Source organism: Balaenoptera ricei, chromosome 6 (genome assembly GCF_028023285.1).
Source record: "Balaenoptera ricei isolate mBalRic1 chromosome 6, mBalRic1.hap2, whole genome shotgun sequence".
In the NCBI taxonomy this organism is placed as follows: Eukaryota; Metazoa; Chordata; class Mammalia; order Artiodactyla; family Balaenopteridae; genus Balaenoptera; species Balaenoptera ricei.
This window is the reverse complement of record NC_082644.1, coordinates 86,050,446-86,069,490: the sequence shown is the minus strand read 5'-3', so window position 1 is coordinate 86,069,490 and position 19,045 is coordinate 86,050,446. Positions and strand designations below refer to the sequence as shown.

General features: G+C 46.9%; 1 protein-coding gene across 6 annotated transcripts in view; it reads right to left on the bottom strand.

Moving 5' to 3' along the window:
• Positions 1-19,045, bottom strand: part of RUSC2 (RUN and SH3 domain containing 2) — a 59,250-nt gene that overhangs the window by 2,116 nt on the left and 38,089 nt on the right. For 3 of the 6 annotated variants that reach the window (XM_059925008.1, XM_059925007.1, XM_059925006.1), the window contains 8 exons: positions 8,653-10,749; positions 3,400-4,029; positions 3,000-3,185; positions 2,691-2,831; positions 1,463-1,539; positions 1,077-1,251; positions 881-986; positions 165-211 (listed from right to left, as the gene is read on the bottom strand). In XM_059925008.1, the coding sequence (XP_059780991.1) occupies positions 165-211; positions 881-986; positions 1,077-1,251; positions 1,463-1,539; positions 2,691-2,831; positions 3,000-3,185; positions 3,400-4,029; positions 8,653-10,681 (3,391 nt within the window). In that variant the 5' untranslated portion in view covers positions 10,682-10,749. Of the gene's footprint in view, positions 1-164; positions 212-880; positions 987-1,076; positions 1,252-1,462; positions 1,540-2,690; positions 2,832-2,999; positions 3,186-3,399; positions 4,030-8,652; positions 10,750-12,526; positions 12,660-19,045 lie in introns of all 6 variants that reach the window. The other 3 variants (XM_059925009.1, XM_059925010.1, XM_059925011.1) reach the window with 2 other exon arrangements.

Below are 19,045 nucleotides of genomic sequence, written 5' to 3'. Positions count from 1 at the left end.
CTGGGAGAGGACTTGGGTAGAAGCCCAAGCCTTGAGGATGAAAGCTTGTGTGGTTCTCCTCCCCACCTCTAGCATCTGAAAGGACAGCTGTGCCTCCCTCTTTTGATCCTCCGAGGCCTGGCCTCTGTTGAGTTTGCAAGACAGAGCAGGGTTCTGAGCATTACCTTCATGGTTATAGAGGTGATTAAACCAGAACTCCAGGGACCGGATGCTGTAGGGAGATAGGTGAAGAGAGTTGAGTCTTGTGTGGATATAGCCAGATGATAAGATACAAAGAAGACGGATATGGGGGGTCACACACAGGGCAGAGGTATAGGTGAACATCTCCCTGCTATGGCAGTGATGCTACCTGGTTAATAGGGAGGGGGTGAACATGTGATTCACAAGCCAATCACTTCCTCTTAGAATGGAGTTGGCTTGCCCATGACAAGAAGTCAGGGCAGCTGCTGAGTGAGAGTACAGGATAGCTCAGGACCTACGGGGATGACCTCGGCCCATACTTGAGAAAAGAAGGATACTATGATGTGGGTGCCAAGGTGAACTGGGTCAAGCAGGCTTTGGAAGCAGTGCTGGAATGGACAGGATCAGGGTTACAATATCCAAAGAAACTGAGAACCAGGTTACTTTCCAAATGAGCCAGATTATGGATTTGTAAAAGCAGAAGACCATGTTGGTGATCAGTGCCAGAGACTGATGGGTCTGGTGGGAGACCAGTGACCTACTGAGAGAGGCTGTAGCTAGGTGGGGAGAAAGTGAGCTTGGGCCCTGGCCAAAGATCCTGCAGATCCACCCTTTCTGACCCAGTCTAGGGAGCTGGTTCTTCAGAGGTGCCAGAGCCCAGGGGAGGGGACCGGTGGTTTGTAGATTTCCACACACTCACTTGAGCAGGCCGAGGATGAAGGCGTTGAAGCGCATGGTATGACTGGTGAGCTCTGGGAATTGGCTGACTTTGTTGTACAGGCCGTGCAAGACCTTGGTGGATGGGCCTGGGAGGAAGCCAGAGTTGGAGGTCACATGCCCAGTCCTGGAACCCTAAAATTCAGCCTGGGGTCCCTATCTTGCCAGCCAGCACTCACCTAGCTGTGTGGAAGCCTCAACCACACTCCACGGGGTGTTCTTCCGTTGCCCGATGATGACATCTAGCACAAAGGCCTTGAGCCCGTCCTCCAACACCGCCCGGACCGCAGGGCACAAGTACTTCAGAACCAGGTGGCCTACATTGGGGCTCACAGAACTATTCCCCAGCTTTGCCTGTGGATGCAGCAGGGAAGTACAGGGAATCACCTGGAGCCTGACCTTGGTCCCCTCTGACTCTCTTAGTCCTTACGGTGCTTCTCTTGTGATCCCCATCTCTAAGTACCCAACTCTGAGTTCTAGAGGCAAGAGAGCAAGGGCAGGTGGTAGCAGAGAATAGGTGAGGGTCAGCAGGGTAGAGCTCAGCTCTCCACAGTTTCTTGCCTACCTTTACCCCAGGATCCCGGCTTGTGCCAAAATGCGCCACAATGAGGTCTACAGCCGTGTTAATAGCTTTCACCAGCCCTGCAAGTGAGAATTTGATGTGACAGGTCCCTAAGCAAGTCCCTGGGCAACTCAGCTGGGACTGAGCCCTCAGTGGGGAGAGGGAAGGGCTTACACACACACACACACACACACACACACTCACTCACTCACTGTGTCCCTGCACACACACAAGGCTGTGGCCTCTTCCTGTTTTTGCCCAGTTCTCAAGCCCCTCCTGTTTTCGCCTCCCTGCCCAGACCCACCTCAATGATTCCGTTGTCAAGACACTCAACATCCTCACTTCCTTGCCCTCTTACTCCAAACCTTGATCACTCTAACCATCTGTCCTCTCCACTCTGAGAAACCAGGCTATTGGCTGTTGTTGGAGAAAGTCCAGCGCTACTCACACCAGTGCCTGGGAGGGGCACTTCTTTGATGTGTGCCTTGTAGCACCCTTTGCTATGCTCTCAAGTTGCCTTGCCAAATCTTGACCCCTCTCTCAAGCCCTTGGTTCTACTTCACACAGAGAACAGAGGCCACTGGTGATGAATTCAACTTCCCTGTCCATCCAAAAGACAGAACTACATTACAACTATCTTCCTTCCCACCTGCCCTCTCGTAATCCCTTTCCAACTTGGAGGAAGGTGGCTATTCCCCTTCTTGCCTAAGGTTCTTCCCTCTCCCTAAACTCTGAGTCCCCCACTCTGCCTCTGTGAGGGACTTTAGCTTCATCTTTCTCCCTTTCACAGGCTGCTTCTCTAAGGCCCACAGTTATGCTCAATCCTCTCCCCATCATCTCACTTAAACAGGTCTGCTAAATAGACTGGTTCCTTGTCAGTCCTTACCTTATTAGATGTTACCATCATGTTTACCCAAACCACTAGAGCTTGTAGCACTTGAGCTCCCCCAGTATAGCACATGGGAGTCTCCCTCACTATACTTAGCTCCCTGAGGGAGGAAACTAAAACCTGATTCTTAAGCATCTGATAAAGGATCCTTGCCCACTTGCAAATACTCACGATCCACAGTACAAAGACTTCTACCTCTTGCCCCAGTACCTGTGCTCTCTAATTGCCTCCCAACACTTGGAGTTCTAAAACAGGGAAATATTCTGGAGGGCTAGATAGTAGGGCAACAGGCACAAATAGGTAGTGATAGATTTCCCGTCCGGAGCTAGGAGAAATATTCACCTTTTTTCTGAAGCAGGTCAATGGAAACGGCCTCTGAGTTGCCATCTGGGGACAGACAGAACTCAGCTGGAGGCTTCTCAGTCAAGGAAAAGGGGTCTTGGAAGTCAGGGCAGGTCAGTGGTAACGGCTTCACTACTTGACCTGAAAAGAAGAGAAAAATCAATCCCAAGCAATTCTCTTTCTGAGTTGCAGCTCAGTTCTGTGCCTCATACCCTCTGAGATGTGTGATTTGGGGACTGACCCCTTCTCTAGCCCCTCCCAGCTATGGCAGAGCCTGCCCTGGGTTTACTGGGGGCCTGGCCCACACACCATTCAGCCGGCAGTTCAGATGGCCAGCAGCACCGAGGGAGCCAGGGAACTCAAAGATGGGGTTCCTTCGGGCCAGTCGACCATCCTGTGGCCTTCGGTCTAGGCTCCCTGACAAACCAGGTGGCCCTAGAGGGTTCTTCCTCCTGTATTCCCTCCACTTGAGTGCTTGAGGGGATAGATGATTGGCTGAAAGCAGAACAGATTAGCAAAAGAGACAGGAAATAGTTAGAAGACAGCATTTCATACCCACCCAGTGGGCCCATATAAAACATGAGGGTTGGGATGTCAGCCACAGATGCAAACATTGTAACCTCTGACCCCAAGGTGGAGTATAAGAAACCATTCAGTGGGGAGGTAGCTTGCTTGGGGTGGGGTGGGGGGCAGGCACTGAACCTCATACCATTATTGGGCCTGGAAGCCATGCTGCCCTCACCACCTCCCCGGGCCAGGCTGTCTGCCCGGCTGAGGCTAGATCTCCAGGAGCCCAGAGGAGGCAAGCTTCCTGTTCCATGGAGTCGGTACTCAGCCAAGGTCAGTATCTTCTGATGCTCCTTTTGTGGCTGCTGGGAGGTGGCAGGCCGGACAGCAGGAGGACAGGAGCGGGCCCATGGAGGTGGGCTTTCTGTGGCTGTGGTCTGCTCTGGGGGAGGGGAGCACGAAGTGGAGGCGGAAGAGTCGGTGCTGGGCCCAAAGGGGCCGGCACTCCGGATGGGGGAGTAGCTGCCCAGGGGTGACGGCCGTGAGGTTTGTGGCTCAGGCCCAGCTCTCCTGGCACCTCCGTTGGTGGATGCCTGAAACTCCCCTGCAGGAGCTTGGGCTGGGGCCTGAGCAGCGGGGGCAGCCAGGGGGGCACGCTGCGGTGCACGGGTGCAGCCCGAGAGGCTGTAGAGCTGGGAAAGGCTGTGGAGGGCCCGGGACTTGGCCAGCTGCTTGGGGAAGTGGTGCTGGAACACGAAGGGCTGGATGGGCAGCGTGGTTGGCCTCTGCTCCTTGCTGTAGCGAAGGACGGGTCGGCTCTCAGCACCACCCCCTGCGGCAACAGGGATGGAGAAGGAATCAGACGAACACTGAAACTCACGTGAGAGGAAGCCAAGAAGCCATCAGGAGATGCTGCTCCCTGGGGAACGGGGATGAGAGGGGCAGGACCCGGGCTGAAGGAACTGATGGGGTAGGGGGAATTCAAGTTTGTGGAATGTGCTCCTCCCATCTTTTGGAAAACTTTTCCTAGTGTTTTTATGATATTGACCTGTCTTGTACCTCTTGACTGTTCAGCCCTTCTTCATTTTCTTGACTTCAAAGATGGGCGTATCTTAAGGCTCAATTCTTATATTTCACTCTACACTTTCTTTTTTTTTTTGTTTTGTTTACTCTACACTTTCTTCCCTGCCTTGTTCACATTCAGACAGTCGTACAGGCGACTCCTGAACCCATGGCTTTAACCCCAACCTTCTTCTTGATCTCTAGATCATTCTGCTTTAGGGTTCTGCTTTCATTTAAAATTTGCCATTTTAAAACACCTCATTCATTCTCCTGATGATTTCCATTTCTGCCAATGGCAGAACCATCATTTTCTCTGTTTCTAAGGCCTAAAGACTTGGAGTTAGTAATATATTTTCAGGGTCAAGATGTTAATTTACTTCAAGCTTTCGCCCATCATCCCCTGCCTCCACTAGAGCCGACACATTTCATTTTTGAGCAAATCTAACCACAATAAAATATTTCTTTACTTGCAGCTAGAATCAGCCCCCTGTCACCCTATCCACCCTGCTCCCGCTCTTTCATGATCCTGGTATTGGAGCCCCAGAGCCCACATCTGCTCCCTCTACATAGAGGTGTGTTCCCCAGGAGTGGTCCTCTCCTGTTCTTTCAGCCAATCTTCCAGTCAGTGTCCCTCAAAACATGGGTCTCACTCCAAAACATGGGACTCTCTCACACAACAGGACACTGCACAGAGGGAAAGTCTTTGTGTCTGGGCTGTGCTGCTAATGCAACACTGCACACACTGTAAACATGTGAATGAACACAAGGTGGCGCTATAAGCATCCCTACCACCTGAAACCCTGGGTGTGGCTCATTGGCACCCCTGGCTCAACAGTTCTGAGGAAGGAATTATTATCCATACTCGAAAGATCTGGGTATTGGAAATTTAGAGATTAAGTCATTCGCCCAAGGTCACACAACTAGAAAGCGGCAGAGCTAGAATTCTGTCCAAGTCAGAGTTTGACTTTGGAGCTAATGTTCTCTTTACCACATTGTACTGCACATGAAAAGGTATCAGGCTGGATTTTCCTATTCCTCGTCTTTCCCCATTCATTTACTTCAGTGAGTCTTAAGGGGATGGTGACCACAACCCTGTAAGGGAGATGTTTCAGAACCACTCTCAGTGGACATTTTCAGACTATACCGTCCTGCTTTTCCCAGTCAGTGATCAGAGAACAACCCTTGTCATTCTCCCTTGCTCACTATGCTCCAGCGATACCTTCTTCTGTCCTTAAACATGCCAAGTTCATTAACATCTCGGGGCCTTTTGTACTCGCTGAAATTGTCTCATCATTCAGGCATCACCTCAAGCATCACTTCATTAAGACCTTCTCTGACCACCCCAGTCCCTCTGGCAAGTCATGCTCTCATCACCCTGTTGTATTTCCTTTTTAGCCATTTTTCACTATCAGAAATTATCTTATTTGTTTATTGTCCATTACTCCTTACAAGGGCTCCAGAAAAGCAGGGATTTTTAAATTGTTTACTGCTGTATCCCCAGTGCCTAGAACAGACCCTGGTACATGGTAGGTACTGAATAAAGATTTGTTAAATGAATGAATCCTCACTGTCACCCTCTGTTCAGTATTGTCTCACTGCATCCAAATCTTCTTACATATACCAGCTTTAGGAAGTATTTTATTTCCTGTGGCGCTACTGCCCACAGAACAAAGTCTAATCTTCTCAGTCAGGTAGGTGTCCACACCTGCCACAAATCAGCTGCTCGCCCCTCAAACTTCCACACCTGCCATGCTCATTGACTCCACTCTTCCCGGCCCATTCCCATCTTTAAGCACACTGCTTTTCCTACTGGGAATGTCTTCATCCTCTCCACTTATTTAAATACCAAATTTCAAGACTGAGCTGACGCTGGCTATCAGAGTAGGCCCTCCCAATCCCAGCTTTACTGTACATGCTATGTAGAGTATGTCTGAATTAGACTATCTATTCCTACTCTTTTAAAAATCCTCCCTGCTAAGTTCTCAGGGAGTAAGATCAGGGAAGGGGGAGGGGTGGCTACTGTGGGGAGTGGGTATCAGTTCTACCCTCAGGGAATACAGGGAATAAGTTTTCTCATTTTCTATGTGACAGCCCTTAAGAAAATTGTAGATAGAGACCACATTCACCCAAGTCTGTTCTTCTGTAGGCGACACAGCCCCAGCCCCTCAGTTCCCTCTTAAAATGGAGTGTCCAGAACTTCCAGGTGGGCTCTAAGTGGTTCACAAGGGTGAGGGGGACTATCAACTCCTCCCTTCTCGAGTCTCTAAATGAATCCAACCATTTTAACTTTTTGGAAGCCCTTCCAAACTGCTGACTCATTCTGAGTTTGCAATCAATTAAATATCCCAAATCAACTCAAGTACAGCTTACATTATCAAAGTTCATATTGGTCCCTGAAAGAACAAAACATTCTTTCCCGACTTGGTAAAATCCTTTCGAATCTTGATTCTGCTGCTCAGAATCTCAAAGAGATCTCACTTCCTTTGTCATCATTTTTTGATATAAAAAAAAAGTTGTACAGAATCAAGAAAAAAGCCCTGTGGTAAGTCACTGGAGACTTATGGAACAAAACAGCATCTCAATATGAAAATTCTTATCTGATAGCAAAAACACTTTTAAGGCCTCTCCTCCCATCTCTGACCAGGACTGCTCTTGCCTTCAGAGTGCAAGCCACAGCACCCCCTGTGCCTAGATATCACCCAGCAGACACTGCAATCTCAGAAGAGCGTGGGTTCCAAAGGACTCTGGCCAATCCCTGCTGTTTCTGACCCCCCTCTTCCCTAGAGACCCTCCTGCATCCCTTCCCCAAGGGCAGCTCCCCTGTGTATGTTTAGGAGTGTGAAGTCTTCTGATAGACTGTGATGTCCCTAACAGCAGAGATAACACCATTTATGATTTTTTAACCCCTTTCCTTTGAGAAGCCAGCAGACCAACCTAAGGCTACAGACAGCAAATTCCCCTTTATCGACCTTTCCCCTGCTTTATCTCCCCTTTCCTTCCAAACCCTCTGAGATCTGGCTTCTACCCTGGCCACTCCCAAATGCTGCTTTTGGGATTCTTCAGCCTTAATCCTAGTGATTTCTTTTCAGAACTCATTTGTTGAACCTAACTCTTTTTGAAATGTTCCCCTCCTTTGGCTCCTGTGACTTCACTCTCTCCTGGTTTTCCCTCTATTTTGGCTAATTTTTCTCAGTCTCTTTTGAGGGTTGCTCTGCTCAACCTTAAATCACTGTATCCCCAGGGCTCTGTCCATCATTCCCTTTATAACTCTACACATTCTCCCTGGATGTTCTCATCCACTCATAGCTTCAACTACTATTTTTATTCCAATGACTCTCTGATCACAGTGGTCTCCTGACCTCCAGGGAGACATCCTTTCTAATCTACCTTCCACCCAAACAATCAGTGATCTTTCTAAAATGCAAATCAAAACATGCCACTATGCTGTTACAAACCAAAAAATGCTACTTCCCTGATTAAAATCCTTTAATGGTTCCATCCACATTCCACTACGGCTATACTAAATTATTTGCAGTTTCTGGAAAGCGTAAAGATATTCTGTGCCTTTGTGATTTTGTATAGACTACTGTATGAGCCTAGTATGTTCTTTTTACGAGTCTCCACAAAGCCTATTCCTAATCATTTTTGTAGACTGCTTAAATGTAAACTGTATTAGCACTCCTCTGACATTCTGGTCTGTTTAGCTATCCCTCTCATAGACTAGTACCACACACTGCCATCTCACATTTTAATTTTGTTTCCTTTTTTGTTTCCACCCTTCATCGGAATTCCTTGAGGACAGAGATTGTTCCTCTCATCTATCACCAGCACCCACTTAACACAGAGCTTTTAAAAAATAATTACTTAAGTGTAATGAAGTAAATAGGGAAAGAGCTGGCCTGGGAGGCTTAAAGGTTAAGTGTCAGGTCTCAGGTTCTTTGAAGAGTGGCTACAATCCCTGATCAAAGAATGAACTTAACTGATACCCAGGGTGGTTTGCCTGTTGGACATTTCCCTTAAACACTGCAAATTCCTTAATGTCCAAAATGGAACTCATGCCTTATTCCTTTTCCAGTAAATCTACTTCTGTGTTTGCAGTCCCTAACCATGTATCAACATCTTTCCAGTCATCCGGGCTTAGAATCACAATCTTTTGAGTGCTTCCTTTCCCGATACATCAGTCTCTAAGTTGTGCTGATTTTATCTCCTTGGTGTATTTTTTATTCTCCATCCTCCTTCCCTCTATTACAACCGTAGGACATGCTCTGGACTGGAAAGATGATCGATCTAGGCTGAGGACCCTCTAGTGGTATGCGTGGGGTGGCGGGCAGGGCCCTACTAGTGAGGAGGCCATGCACACACCCTAGTATTCTCCAGCCTTTAAGTTCCTTACCGTCAGCTCTAGCTCTTGCATCCCTCTGGGTATGGCTGCTGGCTGGGCTCTCTGGGAGAGCAGGCCCTGGATCCATCAGCTGGGCCAGGGGGCCTTGCCCAGCAGCTCTGAGGCCAGCAGGTGGCATCTCACTGGACTGGGGGCCCTGACAGACCTGGGTGGACCAGGGCTCTGGGCCAACTAGGTCAATGCCTGGCCCCAAGGGCATGGGCGGTAGGCTATGGCTACAGTGAGTGCCCTCATCTAGTGGGCCCACCCTATCTTGCTGGGCTTCCTGGATGGGTGAGAACTCCTGGGAGGAGTCCCCAGCGCTCACTCGCAGTGGGGGAGAGCCAGAGCCTGCAGCTTTCTTCCGGCCCCTGGCGAGTTCAGCAAAGGAGGTGACCCGCCGAGGTGGGGAACTAGGCCCAGTCAGGGCTGCAGGGCCCTCACTCAGGCGTACTGGGCAACTCAACATGCGTTCCAGTGAGCCCAGGCGGATAGGAGGGCTGCGCTCTAGGCCGCGGTCGTAGCTTCGAGAGCGCTGACGTCCAGTGCTGAGGTTGGGGGGTGAAGTATTAGTGTACACCTGCCCCTCGATCACAGTGGGGCCCACGGGAGCTGGTGCTTCCACTTCGGAGCCCACTGCTTCTTGTTCCTCTGGCTGGACTTCTGGCTTCTGGAACAGGTAATACTCAGAAGGCTGGCTAGGGCCAGGGTCTGGGCCAGGGCCTGGTGCAGGACTTATCTTGGTGTGTTCCTCTGAGCAGCTGGTGATGGAAGAGCCAGCTGGGCTTGGGGATGATTGGGAGGACAGGTCACAGGTGACAAGTTTATAGTAATTCTGTGTGGCCACAACAAGACGGGCCTGGCTCTGGAAGCAGGCTGTGAGGTCAGCCACAGCTGGGCAGGGCTCACAGTGCGAGCGGTAGGAGTTGCAGTTGGCATCAAGCTCAGGAGACGAGGCATGAGGACAGCCATAGCCACCTTCCCTCCCTCCACTGTCAGGGTGGTGGGACTCACAGGACATCTTAGACTCAGCTGGGGAGGGCTGCAGGTCCAGGTAGAAGGCGCTGGGGTCTGAGTGGCTGCAGAAGGAAGAGTCGCTGCAAGACTGCGGGGCAGAGTTGAGATTGGCGTGGGAGTTGCCGTGCATCTTGTTGTAGAGGGTGCTGAAGGTGACCAGCACACCGTCTGAGCTGTTGCAGGAGGAGTCGCTCGCATAGCCCATGGACTGGTCAGCCGCCTCGGACGGACTGGATGTGCTACTGCAGCGGCAGTGCTGGGGTCCTGAGCCTGAGCATCTGGGGTTCCTTGGGGATTCATCTGAACTGAGCTTCCACTCCTGGTCAAAGGAAAAGCCAGAGGTATCACTGGCTCCACCCCCACTGCCACTCCCACCAGGGCCCCCGCACTCATCCAGCTCCATGGTCTCTGCTTCCGGCTCTGGCCGGCAGCTGTGGCTAGTGCTGCACTGCTGGGCATCCAAGGTGGCCACTGGCTCCTGCTCCTGCCCCTCCACCACTCCAGCCCGACTACGTGTTGCCCCCCATGGCCTGCCCACTCTGGGGCCAGGTGGTGGCAGCTGGAAAGAGGAGAGATGGAAGGTGGGCTGGCCGGCCCTGTGCAGGTGGAAGGACTGCTGGGTGGCACCATCACCAACGCTGTCATCATACAGGTCACCAAGTCTTGCCTCAGCCACACCCTCTTGCAGCAAAAAGGGATTGTGTCGTTTAGGGGCCCCGGGGCCTCTTCCATCCCGACCCCTGTTCTTGGTGCTGTCTGCAGATCGCGCAGATCCCCCGGGAGCAGAATGCAGACTGTTGTATAGCAGGGAGTCGGCTTGTCCCAGGTCTTGATCAGGCTGGGTGATGCCCAGCTCAGGTGGGCAGAAGGGATTGGGTCTTGTGCTCCCGCCACCTGCACTTGCCCCTCCGCAGCATTGCCTGTCTGGGACTTGACAGTGTACCAGGGGGATGTGGTGGACGATGAGGGTCTCTCCAGTCAGCTTTGGGGGACTATCCATTCTGGAAAGTTCGAACAAGGGCATCAACAGCACCAGACACTGCCCCCGGAGCCCAGTGGGGCAGAACACATTTCATCAGGAGAGCTTGGTACCTGGAGAGAGAGGGAAAGAAAGGGAACCTAATGTCACCTTCCCGAAGTCAGGGACATGCCCTTACCCATATCATTTTCAGATGGAGAAGAGCCCAAGAGGAAAAAAGATTCAGAGTCAAGATAGAGCCGGATAATACAGCCCGTCAGGGCACACTTTCTGCATTGCACAGGTCCAGCTCTTGAGTTCCCCTTCATTTTAAGTTCGTCATGCATCCACTTGCAACAAAATGCCACATCTGAAGGTCTGGGGAATCTCAGGGACAGCATTTTCTCCTTCTCTTTCTTAGCAGTAAATAATGACTAGTCCTGAGTACAAAAAATGTATGAATAATGACATAACTAAGAAAAAACCGTCTAAGATGCCTGAAAGGGTACTAGGCACTGAGGAGATACAGAGATGTCTTAGACACAGCTACAGCACGTTTACAGATGAGGGGGAAAATCACAAATAATGTATCATGTATGCATAGCAATAAGCTATAATTTTGCAAGAAAAATAAATTTTAATGCATTATATCATTTGACGCCTATGTCATCTTGGACACCTTTTCTCCTCCTCTGAGCCCCAGAATACCTGTCCCTCTCTGATGGCTGTGGGCTAAGGATCCTCACTCTCCCCACTACTGTACTGGAGCTTCTTGAATAGAGACCGAGTTAGGCATCAGACTACTAGTATGGCTGATGCCAGCCTCTTCCTTCTCAAGGTGGGTAGGGGTCTGTTTTTATCTTTTTTGTATCATTCCAGCACAACATCAGATAAGGCTTGGCAAACATGAGGCATAATATATCCTTTTTAAAAAAATAATTAATTAATTAATTAATTTTTGGCTGCATTGGGTCTTCGCTGCTGCGCACGAGCTTTCTCTAGTTGTGGTGAGCGGGGGCTACTCTGTTGCAGTGGGTGGGCTTCTCATTATGGTGGCTTTTCTTGTTGCAGAGCACGGGCTCTAGGCACACGGGCTTCAGTAGTTGTGGCGCGTGGGCTCAGTAGTTGTGGCTCGCGGGTTCTAGAGCTCAGGGTCAGTAGTTGTGGCGCATGGGCTTAGTTGCTCCACAGCATGTGGGATCTTCCCGGACCAGGGCTTGAACCCACGTCCCCTGCACTGGCAGGCGGATTCTTAACCACTGCACCACGAGGGAAGTCCCCAGGCAAAAAATATTCTTAATATTTATCTAGCTCAGGGTACAGATCTGAAGTGCCCAGATTCTGCCCAGTTTTACCCAAAACGTTAACTATGAGGGTCCCCTAAAAAGTCTTCTCTTCCCAGTTTTACCTCTGATAGGTTAAGGTCAAGTTCTCTACACAGAGCCCATGCTAAGCTTCTCTGGTCTCTTGGCTGGACCATGGCAGAATGGCCTCCTCAAGTTCTAGTCTCCTGTGCTACCAAGTTCAGGTCCCAAAAGACTTTACTTGCTCAGACTTCTCCTACCTAATTTCTCCTAATTCATTCATTTCTCTTCTTTTCCTTATCATTCCTGTCATTTTCCTTACCTACCATGAGTCTAAACCCCTCACTGCCTATAAGTTCTCCATCATTTAGTTGAACCCGTACACCACCAATTTTTAAAAGTGTAACTCACTTAGATCACAGGATCAGAGCTCTTCATGCAGAGTACAGTAAAGAGCCAGGCAAGTCACACATGCTCAAGGACATGAACAGGCAACACACAAAAGAAAAAATTCAAATGGCTAATAAATACATGTGCGAGGGACACTATTAAATATATTTTTTTGTGTTAAGTTAAATTACATTAAAATTAAAAAGCAAGTATTTACCTTCTTTCTTCCTCCTTTCCTTTCTGAGAGGAAGGCTCCTCTGTTGGACTTCCCAAGCCTTTGTGTGTTGATTGAGGTAAGGAGTAGATATGCAGAAAGGCAGAAATCAGAGAGGCTAAACTGAGCCACAAGGCTAAGAGTTACAGAAGAAAACATGGGAGTAAATGAATTATCTTAGATTAAGATTAAGATTGGATGCTTTCTTAGATAAGATACCAAAAACACAAGTGATAATAGAGAAAATAGATAAGGTAGATTTCATAAAAATCAAAAACCTTTGTGCCTTAAGGGAGACCATCAAGAAAGTGAAAAGACAGCTCACAGAATGAGAGAAAATATTTGCAAATTGTGTATCTGATAAGAGACTTCTGATTAGAATATATAAGGAACTCTTACAACTCAACAATAAAAAGTACATAACCCAATTAAAAACTGGGCAAAGAACTTGAATAGACATTTCTCCAAAGAAGACATATAAATGATTAATAAGCACATGAAAAGATGTTCAACATCATTAGTCATTAGAGAAATAAAAACCACAATGAGATACCACTTCATTCCCACTAAGATAAAAGGCAATAACAAATGCTGGTGAGGATGTGGAGAAACTGCAACCCTCAAACAGTGCTGGAGCCATTGTAAAACGGTGCAGTCACTTTGGAAAAACAGTCTGGCAGTTCCTCAAAATGTTAAACATAGAGTTCCCATATGACTTAGAAATTCTACTCCTAGGTATATACCCAAGAGAAATGAAGACATATGTTCACACAAAAGCTTGTATACAAATATTCACAGCAGCATTATTCACAGTAGTCAGAAAAGTGGGAACAATCCACATGTTCATCAACTGATGAACAGACAAACATAATATGGTATACATAATGGAATATTATTTAGCAATAAAAGGAATGAAGTTCTGACACATGCTACATACAGCATGATGGAATCTCGAAAAGGTAAGTGAAAGAAGCCAGTCATAAAAGGCTTCTTTGTATGATGTTATATGATTCCATTTACATGAAATGTCCAGAATAGGCAGATACACAGAAACAAAAAGTAGAATAGTGGTTGCCAGGGACTGAGGGACTGGAAGATGGGGAGGGGCTGCTAATGGGGATGGAGGTTCTTTTCGGGGCTGATGAAAATGTTCTGAAATCAGACAGCAGTGATGGTTACACAAGTCTGTGAATAAAATAAAAACTCCAGAGTTTTATGGAATGTGAATTATGTCTCAGTTTTATAAAAGAGTGGATTTTATGGTATGTGAATCATACCTTAACAAAGCTGTTAAGATATAATTTTTAAGTAGGAAAAAAGATTAAGGTTTATGGGAAGAGGGAAGGGAACCAATGTTTAGCAGTGGAGAGGAATGGGTATTTGCAGAGACAAGATGAGAAAAAGAAAAGAGAGGAACAGCTGCCTTAAAGTATGGGATTTTGTAGAGAGGGATAAAGATAGTTTTTAGGAAGTTTTGCTATGAGCTACGTGAGATAATTTCCCCTTCACTCCTTCCCATCTCTTCTCTTCCTTTGCCAAGAAAACTTTGAACTCAAATATATATTGCCACAAGGATAACAGAAAGTTGGGAACACACTAAAATTCCAACAATAATCAGTTTTAAAAGTACAGAACAGGGACTTCCCTGGTGGCACAGTGGTTAAGAATCCGCCTGCCAATGCAGGGGACACGGGTTTGAGCCCTGGTCCGGGAAGATCCCACATGCCACGGAGCAACTAAGCCCATGTGCCATAACTACTGAGCTTGTGCTCTAAAGCCCACGAGCCACAACTGCTGGGCCCGGGTGCCACAACTACTGAAGCCTGTGCGCCTAGAGCCCGTGCTCTGCAACAAGAGAAGCCACTGCAATGAGAAGCCCTGAGAAGCCCGCGCACCGCAACGAAGAGTAGCCCCTGCTCACCACAACTAGAGAAAGCCCACGAGCAGCAATGAAGACCCAACGCAGCCAAAAAAAAAACCAAAAACGTACAGAACAGAGTATCATTAAAACAACGTTGTGTTAATTTGATTATTATTGACTTGAGAAAATATTCACAAACTATTAAGTGAAAATAGCAGATTACAAACAGAATTTACAGTATGACACCATTGTTGTAAATAAATATATCTATCTGTCTTAGTCCATTCAGGCTGCTATAACAAAATACCTCAGACTGGGTGGCTTTATAAACAGCAGAAATGTATTTCTCACAGTTCTGGAGGCTGGGAAGTCCAAGATTAGGATGAAGGTTCCAGCATGGCTGAGTTCTGGTGAAAGCCCACTTCCTGGTTCATAGCTGGCACCTTCTACCTGTGTCTTCACATAGTGTAAGGGACAAGGGATCTTTCTGTTTTATAAAAGCGCTAATCTCATTCAGGAGGGCTCTGCTGCGATGACCTAATCACCTCCCAAAGGTCCCACCTCTTACTACCATTACCTTTGGGACTTAGAATTCAACACATGAATGGGGGGGAGGGGACACACAGATATTCAAACCATAGCAATATACATGGAAGAAAACTTGAAAGCATAAACAGTACCAAAATCCAAGGGTGCTCAGGTCCCTTATATAAAATGGCGTAGTATTTGCATATAACCTACACACATCCTCCTGTACTTTAAATCATCTTCAGATTACTTGTAATACCTGATACAATGTAAATGCTATGTAAATAGTTGTCAGAGCATGGCAAATTCAAGTTTAGCTTTTTGGAACTTTCTGGAACTTTTTTTCCTGAATAGTTTTAATCCTCGGTTGATTGAATCTATGCATGCACAACCCGCAGATATGGAGGCCTGACTTTACAACATAATGTTAACATTGATGATTGCTGTTGAGTGATTTTCGATTATTTTTTAATTTTATTCTTTTTGTTTCATCTAACTTTCTAATAAATATCTGTAATGTACATATATTTTTTTATTATTTATTTATTTATTTATTTATTTTTGGCTGCGTTGGGTCTCTGTTGCTGTGCGCGGGCTTTCTCTAGTTGCGGTGAGCGGGGGCTACTCTTCATTGCGGTGCGTGGCTTCTCATTGCGGTGGCTTCTCTTGTTGCAGAGCACGGGCTCTAGGCATATGGGCTCCAGTAGCTGTGGCTCATGGGCTCTAGAGCGCAGGCTCAGTAGTTGAGGCGCACGGGCTTAGGTGCTCCGTGGCATGTGGGATCTTCCCGGACCAGGGCTCGAACCCGTGTCCCCTGCATTGGCAGGCGGATTCTTAACCCCTGCGCCACCAGGGAATCCCCTACATACATAATTTAAACAGTTTTTTTTTTTCTTTAAGTGCTACAGATACTGTGGGTTTGGGGCTTGGGAAGGGGGCGACCCCTTACGTACAGTACTAGGCTTCCCCAGGGTCCAGGCCACAATCTGAGGCCTGGACTAAATGGAGCATAAAGAACTTTCTTGTACACATGGAAGTAATTTTAGGAGTACCTATGGGCTACAGCCATCACTTGATCTTCAATGAATACCCCTCCACCCCCTTTTATAGCACCATTTTCAAAAGGCATTCACAAGTAATACGCACATAAGAGTTTCTGATTCTGACCCACAAAACCACTGACTGGGTCATATACGCATTCAAATGGAGAAACAGAGCAACACACAGAGTCTGGAAAGCTGACTCTCTGAATCCGGGATAAAGCACAAATGAATGTGGAGGGTGATGGAGAACCTTTGGCTGGAGGGCGCTGAAGGTTTATTATGTTATGTTTACGTATCTGTCCCCAGACTAGAGTGCAGTTCCTTGAGGAACAGGGTAGGGGCTGTATCTAGGGATACAGTCAACCCTGTGTCCCTAGAACCCACGCATAGTGCTTGGAACATGGTAGGCACAGTAGGTTAGTTATCGACTCCTGTTCTACCCATTTTAAAAACTGACTTGTCTTTTTATTGTTGAGTTGTAGGAGTTTTAAAATTTATTCTGGATACAAGTCCTTTGTCAGATGTATGTCTTGAGAATATTTTCTCAAGTGGCCTTTTCTCAAATGTGGCTTGCCCATTTGTTTTCTTAATGGTGTTTTTTAATTAATAGAAGTTTTTAATTTTATGAAGTCCCATTTATCTGTTTTTTTCTTTATGGTTAAATCTTTCTGTATGCTGTCTAAGAAAGCTTTGCCTGTCCCAAGATCATAAAGAAATTTTCCTGTTTTTTTTCCTAAATGCTGTATAGTTTTAGCTTTTATATTTAGGTTGTGTTGAATCCTATTTTAAGCGTAAAGCTCTTTCACTGGTTGATTTCATTTTATTTTATATTTTTGTATCTCGGAGAAAGTCTTATTCCTTCCTCATCTGCCAATAGTTTCTCCACAGACAACTCCAGTTCAGCCAACTAAGGTAAAGTTCTACAGACACCTCATTAGACTTTGTACTCATGCCTTTTGCCCCAACACTTTCACATTTTTTACAAAGCACTTCTTTATGTATGTCATCTCATTGATCCTCACAACAATGCACCAGAATAGGCAGAGCCATTTCTTTACTTAAAAAAATAAGGAAATCAGCACCTAGAAAAAACAAATGACTTGCCCAAGATCTCTCAATGGATAAATGACAGAATTAAGTCAAGAGTCAGGAATCCTAATGTTTGACCTTTTTTCTTGATCAGTTAGGAATGTAATGAGAGTATACTGTACACGTGACTTGATTTCAAACACCACAGAACACATTTACTGAGAGCATATCTATTAGACTTCTCTCCCAGGAGAGACATGTTCTATAACAAGACAAGTTTAATATTGTGGCCCATGAGCGCTAATAAAGGTGAAGAGAAAACAGTGAGATGGAAGAGCTCATTCCAGATGCTTTTTGTACCCTGATTAAATGGAGAGACATGGGAGATGAAGATGGGGAAGGAACAGAGAACCCAGAATAGGAAGAAAGTGGAAGAAAGTGCTCAGCTCTGCCTGCCAGGTGGATAAAGAAGTGGTGGGCTTAGTCAGCATAAAGTTATGAGGTCTAGATCTCTAGAATCAGGGAAAGCTCTCCATGAGAGCCCTCTTCCTGGCCCTCATCACAAATGGGTGTCTCCTGGCCTACTATAATAATACTATTTATTAGTGATCATTTACTGAGAACTTACATGTAAGGTGTTTTACATATATCATCTCTAATTTCACTATAATCATTTAAAGTAGACATAATCATCCCCATTTTACACATGAGAAAACTGAAGCTTAGCAAGTGTGAGAAGTTAGCCCATAATTATACAGCTGAGATGGACGCAAATCCAGGTCTGCCCAATTCTTAATTCTTTCCACTACAACTGCCTCTCAGAGAAAAGATCAGGGCCACACCCTCTTCCTAAAGCCCCTACATTTACTCTGCTACCAAGGCAGATGCTTTCTCCCTTTCCTGGATAGGCTCACACTCTAGTTTCCATTTACACAGTTTATACTTACCCACTCTACTATTCTCTGAACCCACAGTCCCTTTCATATTACTGCCCCATGCTCTAATAAACACTCTTCAATCCCACCTCCTGCCCCAGTTCCCAGCTCACATCTCCCTGCCTCATTCACAGTCCTCAATGCCCCTTTCCCCTGCTCTGTAGTTCACATTCCTAGGTGCTTCCTGGGAACTAACACCTCCCACAACTTCCCAATGTATTATCCAACCACATTTTGCGCAACATGGAACTACTGACTCCTATTAGCATATGTTTTTGAATCCTCCACCAAGGTGATCAATGGAGATGGGAATTTAAAGAACTCTTCTTATCTGCTCAGCAATAGGGTAACTCTGGGCAGGAAGATGTTCTAAACTTCAGAAGAAAGGTTTCCCTTGTCTTTGGTCTTCAGCATCTTTCTGCCAGTCATAGAATCCCTTCCCTCTTTTTTTAGCCTCCTGAAGGAGGACGGGGAAGATGGTGATACTCAGCTGTTACTCTCTAGCAATCTGACCTTGACCTGAGGTCTGATGGGGAGCCTCAGTAGGACTGATAACCCTTTTCCTGTCTGGGTTCTGTCTTGGGCAGGATTGAAGGGAAGAGAGCAGGAGGGTGGATTTGGGAGTATAAACTTATGCTTAGGTCTCTTCCTGTTAGGAATCTAAGCCTGTATAAGAAGACCAATTATAATAGGTCAGGTGCCCTAGGCACTACTTCTCCCCACCAAACAATAATGTGGAGCCTCTTGGTCAACATTCTTTCTTATTCCATCCTTATCTGTAGCCTCCTGGCTCCCACAGCTCCAGAAGATATGGTATGTGTGTCTATGTGCATGTACATATGTGCATGGAGGTAAAGGGTGGACTCAATGCTTCCCAGTACCTCCTGTGTGGATCCCTGCATGTCTCCATCGTAAACTTACAGTAGCTGTAGGGGTATCTCCTCCCTATTAAGCCTTTGTTTCTAGATCTGACCCCCTCTACGCTGACCCGCACTATAACAGCCTCATTAGAGATGCTCAGAAAGGAAGAAGGGGATTTTCTGCTTCTTGACAAAATAGCATTAGCCCAAGCCTCTGTTCTTCCCCATCTCTGCACCACAGCCCAAATGTATGCATGGATGAGCTT